The 19,875-nt window shown below is 39.4% G+C and overlaps 2 protein-coding genes and 1 pseudogene across 2 annotated transcripts; 1 reads left to right on the top strand and 2 right to left on the bottom strand.

The window, feature by feature from the left end:
* Positions 1-1,618: 1,618 nt before the first annotated feature.
* LOC117627137 lies at positions 1,619-12,978 on the top strand. The gene is made up of 8 exons (XM_034359065.1): positions 1,619-1,680; positions 1,953-2,371; positions 3,100-3,219; positions 3,345-3,398; positions 4,006-4,169; positions 4,257-4,289; positions 4,608-4,784; positions 12,567-12,978. The coding sequence occupies exons 2-8, from the start codon at positions 1,973-1,975 to the stop codon at positions 12,832-12,834; spliced, it is 1,215 nt and encodes a 404-aa protein (XP_034214956.1). The 5' UTR covers positions 1,619-1,680; positions 1,953-1,972; the 3' UTR covers positions 12,835-12,978.
* A 181-nt stretch (positions 12,979-13,159) lies between these two features.
* Positions 13,160-14,799, bottom strand: LOC117627138 (probable aquaporin TIP3-2). The gene is made up of 3 exons (XM_034359066.1): positions 14,413-14,799; positions 13,853-14,103; positions 13,160-13,756 (listed from the first exon to the last, which is right to left on the bottom strand). The coding sequence occupies exons 1-3, from the start codon at positions 14,543-14,545 to the stop codon at positions 13,370-13,372; spliced, it is 771 nt and encodes a 256-aa protein (XP_034214957.1). The 5' UTR covers positions 14,546-14,799; the 3' UTR covers positions 13,160-13,369.
* Positions 14,800-16,092: 1,293 nt separating this feature from the next.
* On the bottom strand, positions 16,093-18,287 carry LOC117627139 (annotated as a pseudogene).
* Between the last annotated feature and the right edge of the window lie 1,588 nt (positions 18,288-19,875).

Below are 19,875 nucleotides of genomic sequence, written 5' to 3'. Positions count from 1 at the left end.
GAGTTTTGAGGCTCCCAAGCAACCCAAAACTTCCACTTATTGGCCCATCAATGGGCTTCGTGAATGCTCGTAATCATCCATACTACAACCCGCTCAGCAAGCCCCAGACATTCCCTTGGCTTGGGCCCACTTAAGCTTGTAGCGTGGCTTGGTGCAAAATAAAGATTTTCCACTTGGCGTGGCGTGTTATTTGGCTTGCTTGTGCTCGAGCTTTGCCGTTTTGTAAGGGCTATGGCTGGGCCAAAATGGCGCTTGACAGGATAATGGGCATGGGTTCATAGAACCAGTACATTTTACAAGCTTGTTACTACCTTTCTGCGTGGCATGTTGCATATTTGCTTGGCATGGCACGTGTGCAAGCGCATATGACTAACTCTTGGGTACCCAAGTCGGATTTCTTCCCGAGTGGTGTCGTACTGGGCTAGAAATATATTTGGGCCCAACCTTGGATTTTTTGGGCCTCAACAATTCCAACTTGGGCCTCATCGCAATAAAGAAAAAAACAGCACATCATCGCAACAAGAAAAGAACAAGTCGCTCGGTTGCTAAGGCATTTATTCGAATAGGTCGTGGGCACCTCCAAGGCAGAGCTTATGGGTAAACTCTGGCAACTTCAAATCTTTTTCCTGCGAGAGGAGGTGTACACCTCCTTGCACCTCTATGGGTCCGCCAGTGTTCCTATATCGTGTCTTGGCCCTTACTTGTGTTGATCTGCCTTCAAATTAAAGGCACTAATTAAATGGGCCTTGACATCACATGCATTCCCTTTGTTGTGAATTGACATGGAATGAATTCCTTTACAGTACCTTGCCCTTGTGCATTAGCATTGCATGCTTTCCATTTGTTTAGGATTTAGGGTTTAGAATTTAGGGTCTTACTATCAACAGTTTAGGGCACTCCTTATGAAAAGACTTGTTTAGGATTGAAATGAGCTTATATCTTACTAGTAAGTTATAGAGTGAAAGTGCTATATATCTGAAAATGCAATATCTTACTTGTTAGTTATAGAGTGAAAAGCCTATATCTTGTCAACAGATGAGTGGCCAGTCCAAAACTCTTCTTTTAATACCAAAACTCTCTGCAAATAGTGTCAAACCCGATGAAAAAGGGTCTTGATTTGTAGACTAGTGGTCTTAGGTTCGAACCCCTATGACACCATGGTAGTTTGTGTGTGTAAGAAACCTTTCTCCCCATTTCTTTTCTTTACCTCACATTTTTCACATTTTTCATTCTTTTCCATGATATTTCATTAATTTAATTGAAGAGTTTGTGGGAGCAAAAATTATTCAAGTTGCAAATAAACCTTTTCAAATTACCACATAGGTCATCAAATTTTAATATGAAGAGTTTAATTTGGTTTAGATGAAGCTAGTATGCACTTTATTGTTTGGGCCTTGGCCCCATGTAACCCAAAACAGAAGTTTGATAATAGCGGGCAGGATCTGCTAATCCGATTGACCCGAACCCAATACAAGCGGGTAGTCCCGGTCCACTTTTATGTTCATACATAGACACTCGGATACTCAGTCAGTCCGTTTGCGCTCTCTCAGTCAGAGGTTCAGTTCAGGTACTTACGGCTCTCACTCATCTAATTATTTAACTTAAATAGAAAAGTAGCTCTGCCTACTAGTACTGCTATTGTAATTGTAATTCCAGGACTGTTTCAGAAGTCAGATGAAGGTCTTTTTCTCTTCTTCTTTTTTGGTGGGATTCGACAGATGAGTTTGGACAGTTTAATTGGTAGTGGGTAGGCTTAAATTTTGATTATGTAGGAAGTGTACCAGGATTAGGTTAAAAATATAAGGGCACAACAGGGGCATCTGTTTTAAAGTTTTGATTCCAGAAATTAAAGGGAAACGAAAATTAGAAAGAATGTCGGTCAAACGTTAACGTAGCTAATTTGTTTCAATTTAATTGAATTGGCTATTACAATTTCAATTGTGTCATTGCAGATCAAAAGCTTTCACTCCACATGGTAGTGAGCATTGCGCCTTATTGCTTGAGTTTTTCTCAACAAACGTGTCATTCAAATTACATTTCAAAGCATATAGCATTAAGTAAATATAGAAGAGACATACGGAGGGGTTGCCTTAGAAGGCCTCAGATTTTGCCTTCTACTCTTGGAGATGCTGTTGGGTTACGTGTGTTTGTGCTTTCCGACTTGCACACTGACTATACCGAGAACATGGAATGGGTCAAGTGCTTACCAACTGTCGGATACAAGAATGATGTTCTTATTGTTGCGGGTGATGTTGCTGAGACGTACAAGAACTTTATCGTGACAATGTCTCTCTTGAAGGACAGATTTGAGCATGTCTTGTATGTGCCTGGCAACCATGACCTTTGGTGCCGTCACGAGGGAGAAATTTATGTGAGAAATCTTCTTTAATTATCAGGCCTCTGTGGTGCATGCACTACCTCCTCCAACTGCAATAGTTCACAGAATCTCATTGCTAACCTTGTAATGTTATATACATCCATCTGTACATGTTCATAATATTTATCATACTTGCATATAACAGCACTGTAGAGCTCGTTTGTTTGATCTGCAGCCACTCGCTAGAGAGTCAAAACAAGCCAATATTTCCCTAGTTTAGGATTTAGGATTGATTTTAACCCAGTGCAGACTTGAAATCAGCTCCTTTGACTTTTGATGATGACTTTGCGAGGATGCCTTTAAGCAAGCAGAAGAGACCTTTAACCAGATCTGCCCAGATTTCTAGTTGCAAGTTGGGAAATTTCATTAGTGACCCATCCTGTAAAGAGAATGTGAAATCAAATAACACTGAGACTGCATTTTGTCTCTTCTCAGATTAAACTGAGAGTTATGACCCTTTTTGCACTCAGTTTCAGGGAGTGCATAGTCACCCATGAAACCAAAAGAACATCTTCACAAGCCAATGGGGATATGCAGATAAGCTGGTTGGTCTGTTCGTGCCATCTTAACATTCAAGTTTTAATGATATTAATGATGGCATAGCTGTATCTGATTCAGAATGTGATTCATGTCCATGCTTTTCGTTCAATTTTCATGTGATATAGCAAGGTTGCCTCCTATGTGTGAAAGCATTAGCTCAACAGTGTGGTTGTTTTTTTCAGCTTGATTCCCATCAGAAATTAAAGAAATTGCTTGACACGTGTAGAGGACTTGGAGTTCAGACCAGTCCAATGGTTTTAGATGGCTTAGGAATCATTCCTTTGTTCTCATGGTACCATGAGGTGATTGGTCTATTAACATATATTTTAATTTTATGTTGTTTTTCAGCTCTCAGACCATCGATGGCTTTATCTCAGTAACGCTTAAGATAGCATAAAATAATTTAATAGACTTGCTTATTTTTCAGAGCTTTGATAGGGAGGAGGAAATAACCAGCATCCACGTTTTGCCTTTGGAGATGGTGATTCACTTTCTTTTATCCTAGTAAGATTTGTAAAAAGTTTGATCATAACATGATTCTGCAGCTCTTGTTTTTAATTATACTTGCTATAGATTTCTAATGCATGTGGCCATCAGTTCTACTTGTATCACCAATATATGATACTGTTAAGAATTTTGATCGCTAATATAATATACAAGTTTCCATGCTGGAAACTATTCTTTCTCTATATAAGTTCAATAACGGACTTTCTGCTCTTTTCTCATTCTTGTTACTGTCCTCAATGTTATTTGAGTTCGTGACTGAACAAAATCTTAATTAGCATACCAAGTTGATAATAGTGTCATAAAGTCCTTAATGGAGGACCTCGGCTTTCTTCTTTATTCTCTTTTCTTGTTTATTGATTGTTTGTCCTGTCTGCATTTATGTCTTTAGTGCTGAAGGTTTATATTCTCTCTCTTTTTACCTGTTGGTTTGGTATTGTTGTGTTGCCTGTTTTATTTGTGTTCCTTATATGCGCTTGATTTGTCAGTTTACATTGCTGCAGTTATTATGGCTGCTTTATCATGTAGGGGAGCAGAACAATATATAGATGCTTTTATGTATATTTCGTTATTTCAATTTTTAGGCATGTAAGGACTTCAAGGCATGCAAGTGGTCCAAGGAACTGTCAAATGGAGATATCTCACTTGCCCTGTACTTTGATGCAATGAATGAAAAGAATCAGAGTGTGATCAAGGAGATCCAGAACACATGTAACCAAATAATTACATTTTCTCATTTTGTTCCCAGGTCAGGTTGATCGTGATTTATGCCTTCCAAAATACTAAGTCTGACTAGTTGCTTTCTCACTTTAAATATTTGAAAAATGCTTCTCAGATCATATATCTTGCTGATTGGCTTTCAGTTCAGGTACAAAAACTGAAGAAAAAAGAAAGTCCCCTTTTGTCTGTTTACGGTTGATTGGTTCTGTAGTTAGTAGCCAAGCCACATTGGTTCTGAATTCTTAGTTGCTTCCATTGTTGGAAACTTTGAACCTGCTTGATATAAAAGGATTTTGGCCAGTGTCAAAACCATTTTCAAATTAACCTTTCGTTCTTCTTTTTTTTCCTTGTAACTTTAGTGTGCATTGTTCGTGTCCTTTCCCTGAATCTCATGTGTCAATAAGTTTATGGATTCGGTCAGTAGTCTTCTGTTAGCGTGACAATTGCTTGCATACCATGTCGCCAGGCAAGAGCTGTGCCCAGAGAAAAGGATGCTATTCTATCCAAAGCTTCCAAAGATTATCGGTTCTGATTGTCTTGAGTTCCGTATAAGGTCTATCCATGGGGTTGAAGGAAGTCCATCTGCATGTCATGTGTTTGGTCATACACATTTCTGCTGGGATTCTGTGCTTCATGGTATCAGGTACATTCATAACTCACTTACCTCTGCAATAATGATTTCATACAATTTATTTCTGCTTCTGTGGGAACAAGAGGGAGAAGAGTGCATCTAAAAAAATAGGATTAACTACATAAAAGTACCCAACCTTTAAGGGCTATTTTAAATTAGTAGCCAACCTTTTAAATTTTTCACGGGCATACCCGATCTTTCATAAAACATACAAATTAGCCACTCTGTTAGTCAGACCGTTAGTGGAGGTGTTAAGTGATGACGTGGCTGCTCCGATGTGGCTTTTTTTGCTGAGGTGGATACCACGTGGATTTTAAAAATAAAAAAAATTTAAGTTAATTAAAAAAACTCAAAAATATTAAAAACCAAAACAAAATTAAAAAAAGAAAACTCTTTACTCTCGCTCTCTCTCCCCTGTTGACTTATTCTCCCCCCATTCCCCATGACCAACACCTGCAAACTCCAACCCCCTAACCCATCCCACAGCCACCCTTCACCCCAGCCTGCAACCACAACCCTCATGAAGCTCCAACCCCTAAACCCATGGCAGGACCACTAAGAATCTCCATCTCGTCGATCTCCCTCAAACCTCATCCGTTTCTCGGATATCCAACAGCCCCACCCCATCATCAATCACCCTATCTTTTTGTCCACCTCTCTACTTCCCCTGTAACCCTCTAGCGCCTCTTACCTAGCTCACCCAACAAGCCACTGCCACAACAGCCCCCACCCAGCAACCACAAGATTTTTTTCTCAAGACCCCCCAAAAAGAATACCCCAACAGACCCATCTCAGCTCTCTACCGCCCCCAGCCTTCTTCTTTATCTCTCCGTCTTTATCTCAAACCCAAATTTGGTGATTTGGGATCTGGGTTTAGAACCAAACCAAATTGGGAATTCACAAGTTTGCTGTGGGTTTTGACGATCTCTTCTTTTGTTAAAGAAACCGACATCTTTAGTTTATTGTCCCTTCTTTTGAGCGCCTTTGGCTCCAGCTTTAGAAGAGCCCCCGACCACCTGGGTTTTGTGGTGCTGCTCAATTGCAGAGAAGGGTTTTTGTTATTTTCGCTGCTTTTGGTGTTGGTCTTGTTGTTTGGGGTGGGGAGTGGACAAAGAGAGAGAGACAGCACTTTGGGGGGTGGTTTAGGTTTGATGGAGATATGTGGTTTAACCTTCATGGACCACAAGGCTTATCTATATCTCTTTGAAAAATCTCCAGTTGATTTCAAAATCGTCATTTGAATCTGCGGATTCTAGCCTTGAGACGATGAAGTCCACTTGGGTTTTCAAAAGCATCTCAAAACCCAGATTTATACTAGAGAGACAAAGACGGGTTTGCTGCAGGGCTGGGCTTGTAGGTTGTGGTGGGCGAAGAACTTGGCGGTGAAGACAATGGCATGGCCTTGACAAAGACGGTGGTGTCAAAGCCACTCGGGTTTGTTGCGGAGTTGGGATTGTGGGTTGTGGGTATGGTGTGGTGGCTGGGATGATGGTGGGCTTGTGAGGTACGGTGGGTGGGTGGCGGATGTCCGATGGGGAGGTGGGGGCTGTCCGGTGCGGAGGTGACGATGAAGGGTATAGGTCTTGGGCAGGGGAGAAAATTAAGGAGAAACACGGGTTTAGCTTTTTCTTTTTCTTTTTCCTGTTTTTTTATTCATTTTTTAGTCTATGGATGCCACGTCAGCTCAGAATTGGAACTCAATTTTGCCGCACATTTAACAGATTTTTTTAATGGTTTTCCTAATGAGGGTGTATTTTGAAAGGTTTTGTGAAGTTTGTGTACTGGTCAAACGGGTCAATAAACGTTGGGTATGAGTTTGTAATGACCCCTATAGTTTGGGAGGTTTACTGTAGTTAATCGAAAAAAATATGAAGGCTATATATAGAGTAGAAAGTGTAACTTTATCTATTATACATCAACAGTTTTTAGCATGGTAAGAATTGAAAAAGAGATTTATCCCCTTAACCATGGATGATAGGATTAGTCGTTCTTGAAATGGTAATGAATTATCTTAGCTTTTGACGCAGCACGTAATGGCAAGAATGATGAAGAATACAAAGAAAACAATAAACCTTCAATCCTTGTTGATTCTCTAGATGAGAATAATCAAGAACAAAGGGGTTCTATGCCTGTTGGTTCCAGCGGAATACCAAGTTGATAGGAAAATAGAGAGAACTCTCTAAGTTTAATATTCAACGTCACAAATTGTCTTACAATTAGCTTTCATACTTAGGGAAAACAAACCTAACTCCAAACCCTAGCTAAAATAGGAAAACAAACTTACTTCCTAAACCAAACTCCCAATTCTAATTGAAATAGGAAAACAAACTTACTTCCTAAATTAAACTCTCAATTCTAATTGACATAGGAAAACAAAAATATTTGCCTAAAACAGATTCCTAGAACATTAATTACGCATCTTACGCCTGTCAAATTAAAACAAAAAATTATGAGTGATGCGTGCTGCATTATCATCCCGAGGTTGAGAAGAATTCGTCCCCGAATTCAAATCTTCCTCGTCAGAACTATCACCATGGTAATGAAAGCGATGTTTGACATTGAACACATCGGCAGTACGTAGATGACTAGGAAGCTTGAGGCGATAAGCATTTAGATTAATCTTAGCCACAATCTTCACTGGAGCAATCTTTCTTGTAGCCAACTTGTATTCCCCAGTAAGAAAACGATCTTTAGTCAAGATAGCCCAAGCAAAGCCACTTACCTCAAATTCGACATGTTGTCTCTTCACATCAGTCACTTGCTTGTATTTCGCATTGGCATCCTCAAGCCGCTTGAGTGAATTTGTTTAAGTGTAGCCACAAATTCTTTTGCCTTGACATTAACTCACTTCAAATCTGGAACTAGTGCAAGGTCAAGAGGACACTTTGAGTTATAGCCATAAGTAAAAAAAAAAAAAAAAAAAGGGGACTAAACCCAGCGCTCCTATTGATAGAGTGATTGAAAGCAAATTCTGCTTGGCTCAACTTTTGATCCCATGACTTCAAATTATCTCCCACCAAGCTTCTTAGTAAATTTCCAAGGGATCAATTAACAACTTCAGTCTGCCCATCAATTTGAGGTTGGCATTCATGCTTAAATGTTCCCCTGGCTGATTTGGAACTGGAAGCGGCATGTACAACCTTGCATTAGTTGCAACACCCTTAGATAACTGGCACACCCTACAACTCAACAAATTTGGTCACTTCGCGACGGATACTAGGCCAAAAATAAGAATTTATCACTAGTTGGATTGTCTTATCTCTCCCCATATGGCCCTCATTATGCAATTCATGAATAATCTTCAAGCGCAAGCTAGACTCGGGTATACATAATTGATTTCCTTTAAATAAAAAGCCATCATGTATCATAAAATTAAAACGTACACCTGCTGCCACGTATGTACGATAGGAGCAAAGTATGGGTCTATAGCTATTAAATAAAGCAAGGAATCGAAACCCAACATATGGCTTCTCATGGTCGTGAGAAAATTGGCTCTACGGCTAAGTGCATCTGCTACTCGATTCAAAGCGCCTGACTAATGCTTAAGAACAAAGGTGAACTACTGCAGATATGATGCCCATTTAGTATGGGGAGCAGAGAGTTTATCTTGTGAATTAATATACTTCAGGGCCTCATGATCAGTGAATAAAATAAATTCATTATGAGCCAAATACTAACTCCAGTGCTTGAGAGCTTGAACAACCGTATAAAACTCCACATCATATTTGTTATAGTTTAATTTCGAACCGTTGAGCTTCTCACTATAAAATGCTATATTGTCATCCTTCTTGACTTAAAATAGCCCCAATACCCACTTTAGATGCATCATAATGCAACTCAAATGTCTTGCTAAAATTTGGAAGAATTAAAACGGGTGCTGAAATAAGCTTTTGTTTGATCTTGTGAAAAGCAGTTGTAGTCTCTTCAGATAAACCAAACCTCCCAAGCTTCATGCAATCTGTTATGGGTGCCATAATAGTACTAAAATTATGAATAAAGCGCCTATAAAATAATACTAACCCACGGAAACTTCAGTCTTCATGTATGTTTTGCAGTAGTAGCCAATTTTTGATTGCGTCGACCTTTGAATCATCCATAAAAAATTTATCTTTCGACACCACAGCCAAGAAATAACACCTTATTTGTCATAAAAGAATATTTTTTTGCTGCTGCATAAAATTTTTCTTTTCGCAGTACTCTCCGGATCTTCCAAATGTTTAAGATGCAATTCCGGTGTCGTACTATATATAAGAATGTCATCAAAATAAACCACCAAAAACTTGCCAATAAACAAACGAAACATCTCATGAATGTACTTGGTGCATTAGAGAGGCCAAAGGGCATGATTAACCACTCATACAAACCTTCGCAAGTTTTGAATGCAGTTTTCCACGCATCTCCTTCTCTAACCCGAATTTGAGGATACCCACTCTTAAGGTCCAGCTTGCTAATAATTGTAGCACCACTTAATATATCCAATCATCTAAACGAGGAAGGCGAAAACGATACCGTACCATAATTTTATTAATAGCACGACTGTGTACACACATCAGCCATGTGCCATCTTTCGTTGGTGTAAGCAAGGCAGAAACAGCACAAGGGCTAATACTCTGCCTAATATGACCATTCTCTAGCAATTCCTCCACTTGACAACGCAATTCTTCGTGCTCTTTAGGACTCATTCAGTAGTGTGGTCTATTAGGTAAACTTGCACCAGGCCTTAAATCAATTTGGTGTTGGATATTCCTTAATGGTGGCAACTCGCTTGGCATTTCATCCGGGAAAACATCTCGAAATTGTTCAAGTAACACTTGCACAAGCACGGGGATAGTTGTCACATCATCTTTCTCTTCTTTACCAAGCTATAAATAGACAATTCATATCTTCCCCACCTCCTCCATAAATCTTCTCATTGACAACAAAATAGCGGATCCCTTTCTTGAGTTCGTTTCGGAAATTGTTCTTTGGTAGGCAAAAGAGTAACTTTAATATTTTTGAGCATAAAGCTATATGTATTTTTCCTACCGTCATGCACAACAGCTCTATCAAACTCCCATGGTCTACCCAGTAAAATATGTCCTGCATCCATCAGCAGAACATTGCACCACACTTTATCTTTGTAGTTTTCCAATGGAGAAAGGAACAAGAGCTCTCTTAACCCCAGTCACCTCAGTACCCTTTTGCAGCCATGAAAGCTTATATGGTTGGGGATGTGGTTGTGTTTCCAAGCCTAATTTCCTGATTGCATCTTTAGATATTATGTTTTCGCAACTTCCGAGGTCAATGACCAACTTGCACACCTTGCCACCAATAGTACAAATGGACTGGAAAACATTATTGCGAAGCCATCCATCACCACCTTCAGTTGCACGAGGAGTAAAACAAGTTTTTCTCACCATGAGCAATGGGCCATCATCCTCGGTCACATATTCCTCCACAACATCATTGGGTTCATCATCATAAACCGGACCATGTTCGAAATCATGATACTCTTGTAACTGATTTTTATCATGTTCAATGAATAAACCCTTACCAACTGTATCTCTTTTCTTGCATTCTGCCATACAATGTCCAGTTTCCCCACACTTAAAACAACGAAAAGCAGTACGTTTGGGTCCCACAATTTGTGCCTTGCCGAGGGGAGCACTCACAAATGACTTTGGGTTCTGAACTAGTGGAGTAGAAGCACGAAAAGGGGCTGAATTGCTTCCTCCACCACGATTATTCGGGCTATTTCCAGACGAAGCCCCTCCACTATTTGCCTTTCGACTCATGTTTCTCCAATTGCAAGGCTCTTTGTTGTGCCTTCGCTACTGAGAATGGATCAAAGAGGTTCAAGGTATCTTGAAATTGCACCCTCATGCCCCCAATATATCGTGATTCTAACTCCTCATCTGTCTCAGCAAGGTCACTTCTAGCCACCAACTCATAAAATTCGGTGGTATACTCACCCACCGTATGATTTCCTTGTCTTAAATTTTGAAGTTGTTGATACACTAATTTTGAGTAATTGGGTGGTAGAAAGGTTGACCGCATATGCTTTCTCAATTTTTCCCAAGTTTCAATCTTCTCTTTTCCCTGCCGCAGACGGGTTGCCTTGAATTGCTGCCACCATGCCGAAGCACGCCCACGAAATCTGGTCGCTATAAGGGAAACTTTTATATTTTCACGAACATCTTTAAACTCTAGTACCTCTTCTACAGAATTAAGCCAATCAAGAAATTCCTCAAGTTGAAGGCTGCCATGAAATTCAGGAATATCAATTCTCAAACCCTTCCCAATGCCTCGTACCATAATTGTCATTGTGCCCAATCTTGTCCATGTGATTGTCTTCGCTAAAAGGGTTTGTTTCATGCTCATAATCATCTTCCTGTTGCTGACGAACCATTAAAGTCTCCATCTATCGGGTAAGGTACTCAATTTGCTGCGCCAAACGTTCAAAATTGTCTTGATCGTTTCCACCACGGCCCCTTCCACCAAGTCCCCTCCTTGGCGGCGTGGTAAACAAACCTGAGTTTGATTACCAACTGACACAACACGTAATAGCAAGAATGATGAAAAATATAAAAGAACACAATAAACCTTCAATCCTTGTTGATTCTCTAGATGAGAATAACCAAGATCAAAAGGGTTCTATGCCTTGTTGATTCCAGTGGAATACCAAGTTGATAGGAAAATAGAGAGAATTCTCTAAGTTTAATATTCAACATCAAAAACTGTCTTACAATTAGCTATAAAATAGCTTTTATACTTGGGGAAAACAAACCAAACTCCAAACCTGAGCTGAAATAGGAAAATAAACTTACTTCCTAAACCAAACTCCCAATTCTAATTGAAATAGGAAAACAATAATATTTGCTTAAAACAGATTCCTAGAACATTAATTACGCATCTTACGCCTGTCAAACTGAAACAGAAAATTATGAGCGATGTGTGCTGCGTCAGCTTTCCTGCTTAAGTAAATCGATGGCGATCACGCTCTATTCTTCTTACACCTCTGTCCCTTTCTTATGGAGACATTAGATAATGTAATTTATAGAAGAGACTGGGCGCAATGTTTATGATCCTATGTCTTATTATTATAGACTATTCCTACCTGGGTCCTGAATCTTGACTCATGATAACGAGATTTTCAGACTTTAGAAACAACCTTAGGTCCTAAAGCATTCTGAAAACCTTCATTCAGTTCATCCTAGAAAATGAGCTCGCTTGGTTATGTTGACCTCCAAGAGTTATCAACACGATATTCTGGTTTAATCTTTGGTGATTTTAAATTGCTGTTTGAACTTCCTAGTTATTCTGCTGCCACCTCCATGGGAGCATGTTGATCCTGTTTTACCAACATGTAATGGCCCATGTATGCAAGTAATCATCTTGCACGCCATCAGAGTTTTATTGAACTCATTTAATTGGTACATTACTTGTAGGAATACTAATTGCTAGGTCGCAGACAGCATAATTGCATCAAAACGTGCAAAAGTGGATATACACATTACATCTAAACAAACCAAATGAGCAACATTAGCTAACGGACTTCAAAATTTATAGCCGAGAAAACCTCTGAACCTATGAAGATTCATGATCTTGTCTTGTGTGTACTAGAAGACTACAGTGAGTATAATCCATTTTTAGTTTAGTGAGAAGTAAAGTTAAGTATGCATTTAGCATCAATCAACTAGTCATTCTTATGTTGGTTGAGTTTAGCATTGCCTAATTTCTTTAGCATCGATCACTTACTGTGATACACTTGCCCCTACACAATTGGTTGTTTGCATTGCACACTGAATGATGAAGCCTGAAGGTGCCCAATAATGTGAGCGGTTACTCTCAAGTCAATGATGAACAATGCAGGTATGTGCAGGCTCCATTGGCTTACCCAAGAGAACGGAAGAGGAGAATGAATGGGGGTGACAAGTGGTTGCCATTTTGTATCTATAGCCACGGAAAGTTTTCTGATAGACTTTCACCGTGTTATTGGTCTGATTATTACTCTACCAACCCACGAACACCTCATAACACTCAACTTGCTCCTTGGGTTGCCAGATTTTATAACCAAACATGACAAAATGTTGATTATCTGTTATCGTGTTACATAAACTTGCTGAAGATGTGGTGATCACTGTTCATGTTACATAAACTTGCTGAATATAGTGATCACTTTTCATGCCGTTTGTTCATCTATAAACCTTGTGGTTCTGATTCTGAATGTTGTGGCTCTATTTATGAAAGCACTCATTTGTTCATTTCTTAACATTAACGTTGGTGCATAATAAATTTGTGGCAATAGGTTGTCCTCTGTGTGTGTGTGTGCGTGTGCAAGAATAAAATTACCCCAGAAGGGAAGAAATGGAGAAGGGGGGAGAAGGGGAGAAGAGTGGAGCAAGAAATTAGCCAAAGAAACTCGATGGCACACTTTTATTAGCTTTACAATCACATATGCATGCGATGGACATGAGGTGTTTATGAAAAGTTGTCAAACCGAAAGAGGAAGATTACAGAAAATGGAACATAAACACTCAAACAGTAGAGTAGGTAGTGGGTGGCTAAAACAAACAACGAGAGTAAAGTAGTAGTACTACTAGGCTAGAGACTAGAGACTAGTAATCCTCAGGAGCCAAGGGCTGGTGAGTGTGGTGGGGGGTCTCTGTTGGTATCACCATGTACTCATATATGATAGCTGCCAACCCACCTCCTATAAATGGTCCAACCCAGTAGATCCAGTGGTTCCTCCATCTCCACCCTACCAGTGCAGGCCCGAATGCCCTTGCTGGGTTCATGGATGCCCCGTCAAAAGGCCCGCCCACCAGGATATTTGCCCCAACAATCAGTCCAATTGCCAGTGGTGCCATAGTTCCCAAGCTACCCCTCTTGGGATCAATGGCAGTAGCATACACGGTGTAAACTAACCCAAATGTCATCACAATCTCTAGTATTAGCCCATGCCACTCGCCAACACCAGAGGCCATGCTGAACGCCACTGTCCTCTGAATAAATCAATTTAATGAATTAATTAACAGCAACCAAGCTAATTCTTTGGCCAAAAAAAAACGGCAAGCTTGTTTTGATAATTCATTAGTTACCATGCCATTTGTGACAAGCCTTAGCAAAAGGGAAGCCACAATAGCCCCAAGGAGCTGAGCAACCCAGTAGTAAAGGGCGCGAACAACAGAGAGCCTTCCACCAATAAGTGCACCGAAGGTTACAGCAGGGTTGACGTGGCCACCAGATACGTTAATGCTGGTTGAGACGGCCGAAAATAGAGAGAAGGCATGTGCAAGAGCTATGGCTATCAGCTCAGCTGCTGATGTGCCGCTATCCTTGTAAATCTTCCCTGCCAAAATTAATTAGTTGCCAAAAAATAATAATAATTAAACTATAAGCGGAGGATCAGGTATTTGCATATGTAGAAATTAACTTTTATTAATTGAGGGCATGCCTGATGTAGATCTGTACAAGAATAGCAAGGAAGCATGCATATTAATTTTATAGAGCTGCTAATTGTCAGACAGAATGATTTAATTTGCTGATCATGAAGGTTATTTATATGCAACAATAAGCTAGGTTGGTTGATTAGGACTATTCTGTGCACTATATCCACACAGAGATATATATATATATATATATATATATATATATGTACCAAGTGCGAGAACAGAGCCTTCCCCAGCAAAGACAAAGATGAAAGTGGCAACGAATTCAGCTAAAGTGGCTCTCATGGAGTCAGGGTGGGTGGCCTCGTCGGCCCTCCCAAAGGCATATCTCCGAGGTGGCATGGTGCAGGCAATTATCAGCACTCTCTTTCTTAATTACGACTACGTACTTGAACCTTTCCCCAGGAATAGTAATATATGATCTGCCACTTGCAAGTTGCAGGTTGAAGGCTGCCGGTTGCTTATAATAATTAAGCTAACTTTACTTGGCTGGCTAGCTACTTTAGCAAACAACGAAATCAACATGAAAGGAAGAATCCAGATCTCTAGAGTCGAGAGAGAGAGAGAGAGGTGATGAGGGTCTTTGCATGTTTGAAATGTGGAGGCCCTTAGTCTTAAATTAGCCAGGAGCGCTTGTATTCACCTGGGACACTTGGGCAGTCGCTATGCAGGAATAGTGACACGTAGGGATCATGTGTAAGCTGGTAAATCGTACTAAAAATGTCTTGGAATATGGAATGGCATCATCCGAAACGGTCTCTGTCTCTTTTGCACTTTTTGAATTCATCCTTTTGCATGCCTTCATTCTATTTAGTGTATATTTGTTAGGTGTGTGTTTTTATTTGAAATGTGCCGATGATGTTAGTAGTGAAATTATTTTTTATTTTTTTAAGTTTTTGACATGGGATTTTATATTGTTCAATAATTAGTATAGTCTAAGCTACATATTTGCGAGAAGATTGTAGCTCAAGTGATTAAGAATAATTATTTTTGTATTCAAGGTCTCATGTTGGTTTCCTCCCTCCTGAATATCGATTGTATAATAATTTTTTTTTTTTTAAAAAGCTTACAGGCTATATATAGCGCTAAGTAACCTATAGTGAGGGATTCGTAATTAGTTAATCTTTTATCGAGTCATTCTTTGATTTGGCAAAGAGAAAAGTATCTCTATTTGTTTAGGGAGTTGATTAGGGTGCACCAGTTTCTTCTTAATTTGATTTGGCACCAGTTTCTCCTAATTGTGTCCATGTTTTAGGTCTTTGACATTCCCTTAGAAAAGATAAAAAAGATAAAAAAGATAAAAAGGGAAAGCCCTTTGCCTTTCCTCCTTGGTTGCGTATGGCTCTTATATTTAGGCTCATTCTTCTTATCGATAGATTTTTGCTTGCTTTTGAAGAAAATAAATGGTCTCTTCTTCAGTGAAACCGGATAAGACTAATGACTCAATGATATTCTTTTGACAGGTAGTGGAGCTAGTTGTGTCAAAATTACAATCAGACAAGTGATAAATTTGTAGGAAAATAGATAGGCGTTCAAATAAATAGATAGGTTTGATAGTTGATCACGATCAACACTAATCCAACTGAAGACTAGAGACTAAACCAAATGTTACAAATAAAAATACTATTACTCACCTCACCTTTCCCGCCTTACTATAAACTGGATTTAATTAAATTAAACATTCATCTTTTTTTTTTTCTTTTTTCTAAATTCTGCCAAACGAATCATTGAAGTTGTCTAACTCGGCGGGTCATGCCTAGGAATATATATTCATAGCCATGGAGGCCTGGACTGTACGTACTAGTTAATTATCTATCATGGCTCGAAGAGCTCGTAATACAGGAAAGGAATATGAAAAATAATCATTGATCCAATCCCTTGGATCTTCTTCAGTCAATCTCTTCTATTCTTGTCAACACTTGAATCATTTTTGGCCGCTTCTCCGGTGTCAAGTCTGTACAGTCTAGTGCAATCTTGGTGAGCTTCAGCATCTCATCATGGTCTTCCTTTGCTGCCAGTATCTCTACATCCAGAATATCTGTGGACCAGTCATTGTTCACCACCATTCTAACCCAATCAGAAAGATCATCCATCGTTTCATCATTTCCCGGTGAGATTTCACCTGGGATCCTGCCAGTAATGACCTCCAATAGGATTATACCAAAGCAATAGACATCGGATTTCTGTGACAACTTCTTCCCTTGAGCAAACTCGGGTGACTTGCCGATGGCTAGATCTTCATTGTACTTTCGAGAGGGCACGAGTGGTAAGAATCCGAAATCTGTAAGCTTCAAATGGTAGGTTTGGCTGTTTCGCTGGATGACTAGTACATTAGACGATTTCAGGTTGGCATGAGGGACCTTATGTGAAGGCAAGGATTGGTGAAGGAATGTGAGACCCTTTGCTATGTCTTTGATTATTGATAGTCTTGTTGCCCAATCCAAAGGTACTCTTCCAACTCCTCTGTTCTCTAGCATCGGATCCATGCATGCACCCAAATTAATTAAGATATATTTGATACCAACGTACTTGAATTTATATATATTATTCTTGTGATTTTCATGCAATATTTTTAACTATTAATTATATTTGTATGTATATATAGAAGATAGCTAGCTTGCTAATTAATGGGAGAGAATATTACTTATTGAAACTGACCATGTAAAAGTTCAAACAAAGTGCCGCTAGACTCAAACTTAGAGATGACCAGCTTCTCCTCCTTGGAATAGTAGAAAGAGAGAATCTGTACAAGGTTTTCATGCCTCATATTCCCTAGCAATTGCATCTGTTGGGTAAATTCCTTTTTGCTCAACTCATTCATGTTTTTAAGTCTCTTCACCACCACAACAGGACCCGATTCCAGTGTTACTTTGTATGTAGTGCCTAGTTTCCCCTTGCCCAACACTTGTGCAGATGCCCTTAGTAAATCATCCAGGTCAAAAGCTGCTGGCATTTCCTTGTCAAAAAAATCCAACTCAACCCTCTTTTCAGGATCCCCCAAGCTCTCCAAATGAGGCATTTTCGTTTGTGCCCACCCTGAAGTACCATCTCCTATTTGTATTTGGAGACAAACGAAAGCGGAAGAAGCAAAAGACACAAAATTTTAAATGCAGAGACTACGCCAACTTTAAAGTCACATGAATACTATATAAAAAGATGCAATTAATTATTGGGACATGATAGGATCAATGTTAATGCATACGTACCTGTCTGTTGTTCCTCCTTTGCTGCTTGCTTTCTATGCACCTTCCTGGAATAACTTAAGGAAACAAATATGACAAGAAACAGAACCAGCGCTGCAGCAGCCACGATCAAAGCAAAACTCCATTCTTGGAGATTGTTCTTCTTCTTGGGTGGAATAATATTTGGGGAAAGGGGTGAAGGAGATGGCGCAACGACTACTGGAGGCGCAGGTGGACATGATGTTTCCAAAGGACTCCCACAAAGATTTGAGTTATGATCGTAGGAGCTTTTGGGGAACTTCTGTAACACAGCAGTTTGAGGAATCGGACCCTCAAGATGATTATAAGAAACATTAAATGCTCTCAAGGTGGGTTGGTCAAAAGGTGGAATGTGTCCATCTAAATAATTGCTCTGCAACTCTAGCACTCTGAGGTTAGGCAATTCAATATACTCCAAAGGAATTGAACCCCAGAAGCGGTTGTAGGACAAAACCACATATTCCAAGTAGACAAGGTTTGTGAGGTTTGGAACAGGGCCGGAGAGTGTTGTTTCTAAGGCTAAGTTTGCTCAAGAAAGTTATGTTATGTAGAAATGCACAAGGTGGAAGGGAACCTGCTAGCTGAATTCCTTGCAGGACAATGTGAACAATATGCCAATTTGAACAAGCAATGCCAGCCCATCTGCTGCTGTTATTGATACATGGAGGACCAGTCCAATTCCCGTGCAAATCTGAGTTTGAGCTTAGAGAATCTCTCAGCTTCAATAGTGCTTCTCTTTCTTCTGGGTAGTATTCATCAATTTCGGAAGATACCGATGCAACGAAATTCATGGTTGATAATGGATTCAAAAAAATCAACATCATAACAACTAGTAGTACTAAAACGTATTTAGGCAAATTCATGATGATGGATGGATCATATATGGGATTAATGGCAAGAAGCAGCAGGTAAGACAGACATAGGTATTGGGGAAGGAAAGATTAAATTAAACTTGAATCTCTACTACTCTACTCTAGCTCTGGGCACGTCTCACAATATTTCTTAATTTATTAATTTTATGACAGTTTGACGAAGTGTGCAAGGGGGTTGCAAATATCCGCCTGAAACGTATTACAGATAGATTACAACAAAGAATCCGGCATATTTTTTAAACAAAGTGCCAGCTTTTAGACTAGTTTAGTTTTTTAGCCCCCATTTTCTCAAGGATTAATTTGTAGGCACTGCCACTGGCAGGCAAGGCAGTATATTATTCAAGTTCAAAGGTATATTATTTGTATATGGTTGAAATTCTCATTCTTGTTTTATATTAAACTTCGTGAGGAGCAAGGAATTATGTCAAAGGCCGTGGGAAGAAATGCAGTGTCGTTGCCCCAAGACCAAGTTGTCAATATTCCAATTACAGCGCGGTTGTAGCCGGTAGGTTATCTTGTCGGTGGGTCTGTGTTTTTTGGACAATGTTGTCATACCATGATTATAGGGAATTCTTCAATAAATATTTATATTAAAGATTGATTACATATTTCTAATTTCGGTCATTGAATTGTCTTCATTATATGTGTTAATAGATTTGATATGCAATCCAACTATTCATATTAGAAATATGTAACTAATCTTTAACATAAAACACTTATTACAGAATCTCCCCCTATGATTAGGTAGTGAAATTAAACTTAGCAGCCCTCCGCCAAAAAAATCACATCTTAGCCTGCCCACCAACAACTCATCCCAGCCAAGCTCATCAAATCAAAGAGGGTTTTCCCATTCCATTCTCCAGCAGCCCGCAGCGTTCTTTTCTGTTTCGGAGCAGCCCGAAGCGTGAACCTAGGCATATTATTAAGCTTTAGGTTTTTGGGGTTCTTCTTCATTCTTCAACTATCCCTCTTTTGGCTCGCAGTAGGAAATATTAGTCACTCCCACAGTCCCAAACTAGCCTGTTTAGAAGTTCCTTATTCAAGAAATTTGAGGCTTGTTTTGCTCCTGAAAGGTATTTCTTCTTTCAGATATGAGTTTCCCGGGTTTTCCACCTAAGTGATTCTAGCTTGAACATGTACTATGAGTTTCGACTGTAATAAAATAGATTTGTTGGGAATTTTTTTTTCCTTCGGTTCTGTGGATTTATGGCATCAATTTTGCCTTTTGGAAAACAAATTGTATACTTTTGTTTTTTGGTTTCATTCGTTCCTGATGATATAATGGTGAGTTTGAGAATTGTAGGTTTCTAGTCACAAGCTTATGCTTTGAGAAGCAAGAACTTTAAATAATGAAAAGTCATTTTTTTGTGTGGTTTTTTTTACAACAACGGTAGGTTCAATTGCTTTGGTTACTGGTTTTCTCTGGTATAGTGATAGGTACCAGTACAGAGTAGTGCAAAATAGTGGAAAAGAAGCAAACAAAATAAGTAATTGGCAAAGTTCTACATATCTTTCTCATTGATGCGGTAGCATTTTATACAAGAGTTTGTTAGGGTCAGCCTGTAGGCAGCCACGTAAG

This window comes from Prunus dulcis, chromosome 5 (genome assembly GCF_902201215.1).
Source record: "Prunus dulcis chromosome 5, ALMONDv2, whole genome shotgun sequence".
Taxonomy (NCBI): Eukaryota; Viridiplantae; Streptophyta; class Magnoliopsida; order Rosales; family Rosaceae; genus Prunus; species Prunus dulcis.
This window is presented reverse-complemented; position numbering and strand designations above follow the sequence as displayed.

Excerpts from the sequence above, each read along its gene's own strand:
- LOC117627137 (XM_034359065.1), top strand. The coding sequence starts at position 1,973 with ATGGTAGTGAGCATTGCGCCTTATTGCTTGAGTTTTTCTCAACAAACG. Across the intron at positions 4,170-4,256 it reads TTTTCTCATTTTGTTCCCAG|ATCATATATCTTGCTGATTG; the intron begins GTCAGGTTGATC and ends AATGCTTCTCAG. Across the intron at positions 4,290-4,607 it reads CTGATTGGCTTTCAGTTCAG|GCAAGAGCTGTGCCCAGAGA; the intron begins GTACAAAAACTG and ends CCATGTCGCCAG.
- LOC117627138 (XM_034359066.1), bottom strand. The coding sequence starts at position 14,545 with ATGCCACCTCGGAGATATGCCTTTGGGAGGGCCGACGAGGCCACCCAC. Across the intron at positions 14,104-14,412 it reads AGGCTCTGTTCTCGCACTTG|GGAAGATTTACAAGGATAGC; the intron begins GTACATATATAT and ends TAATTTTGGCAG. Across the intron at positions 13,757-13,852 it reads GGCTTGTCACAAATGGCATG|AGGACAGTGGCGTTCAGCAT; the intron begins GTAACTAATGAA and ends TGATTTATTCAG.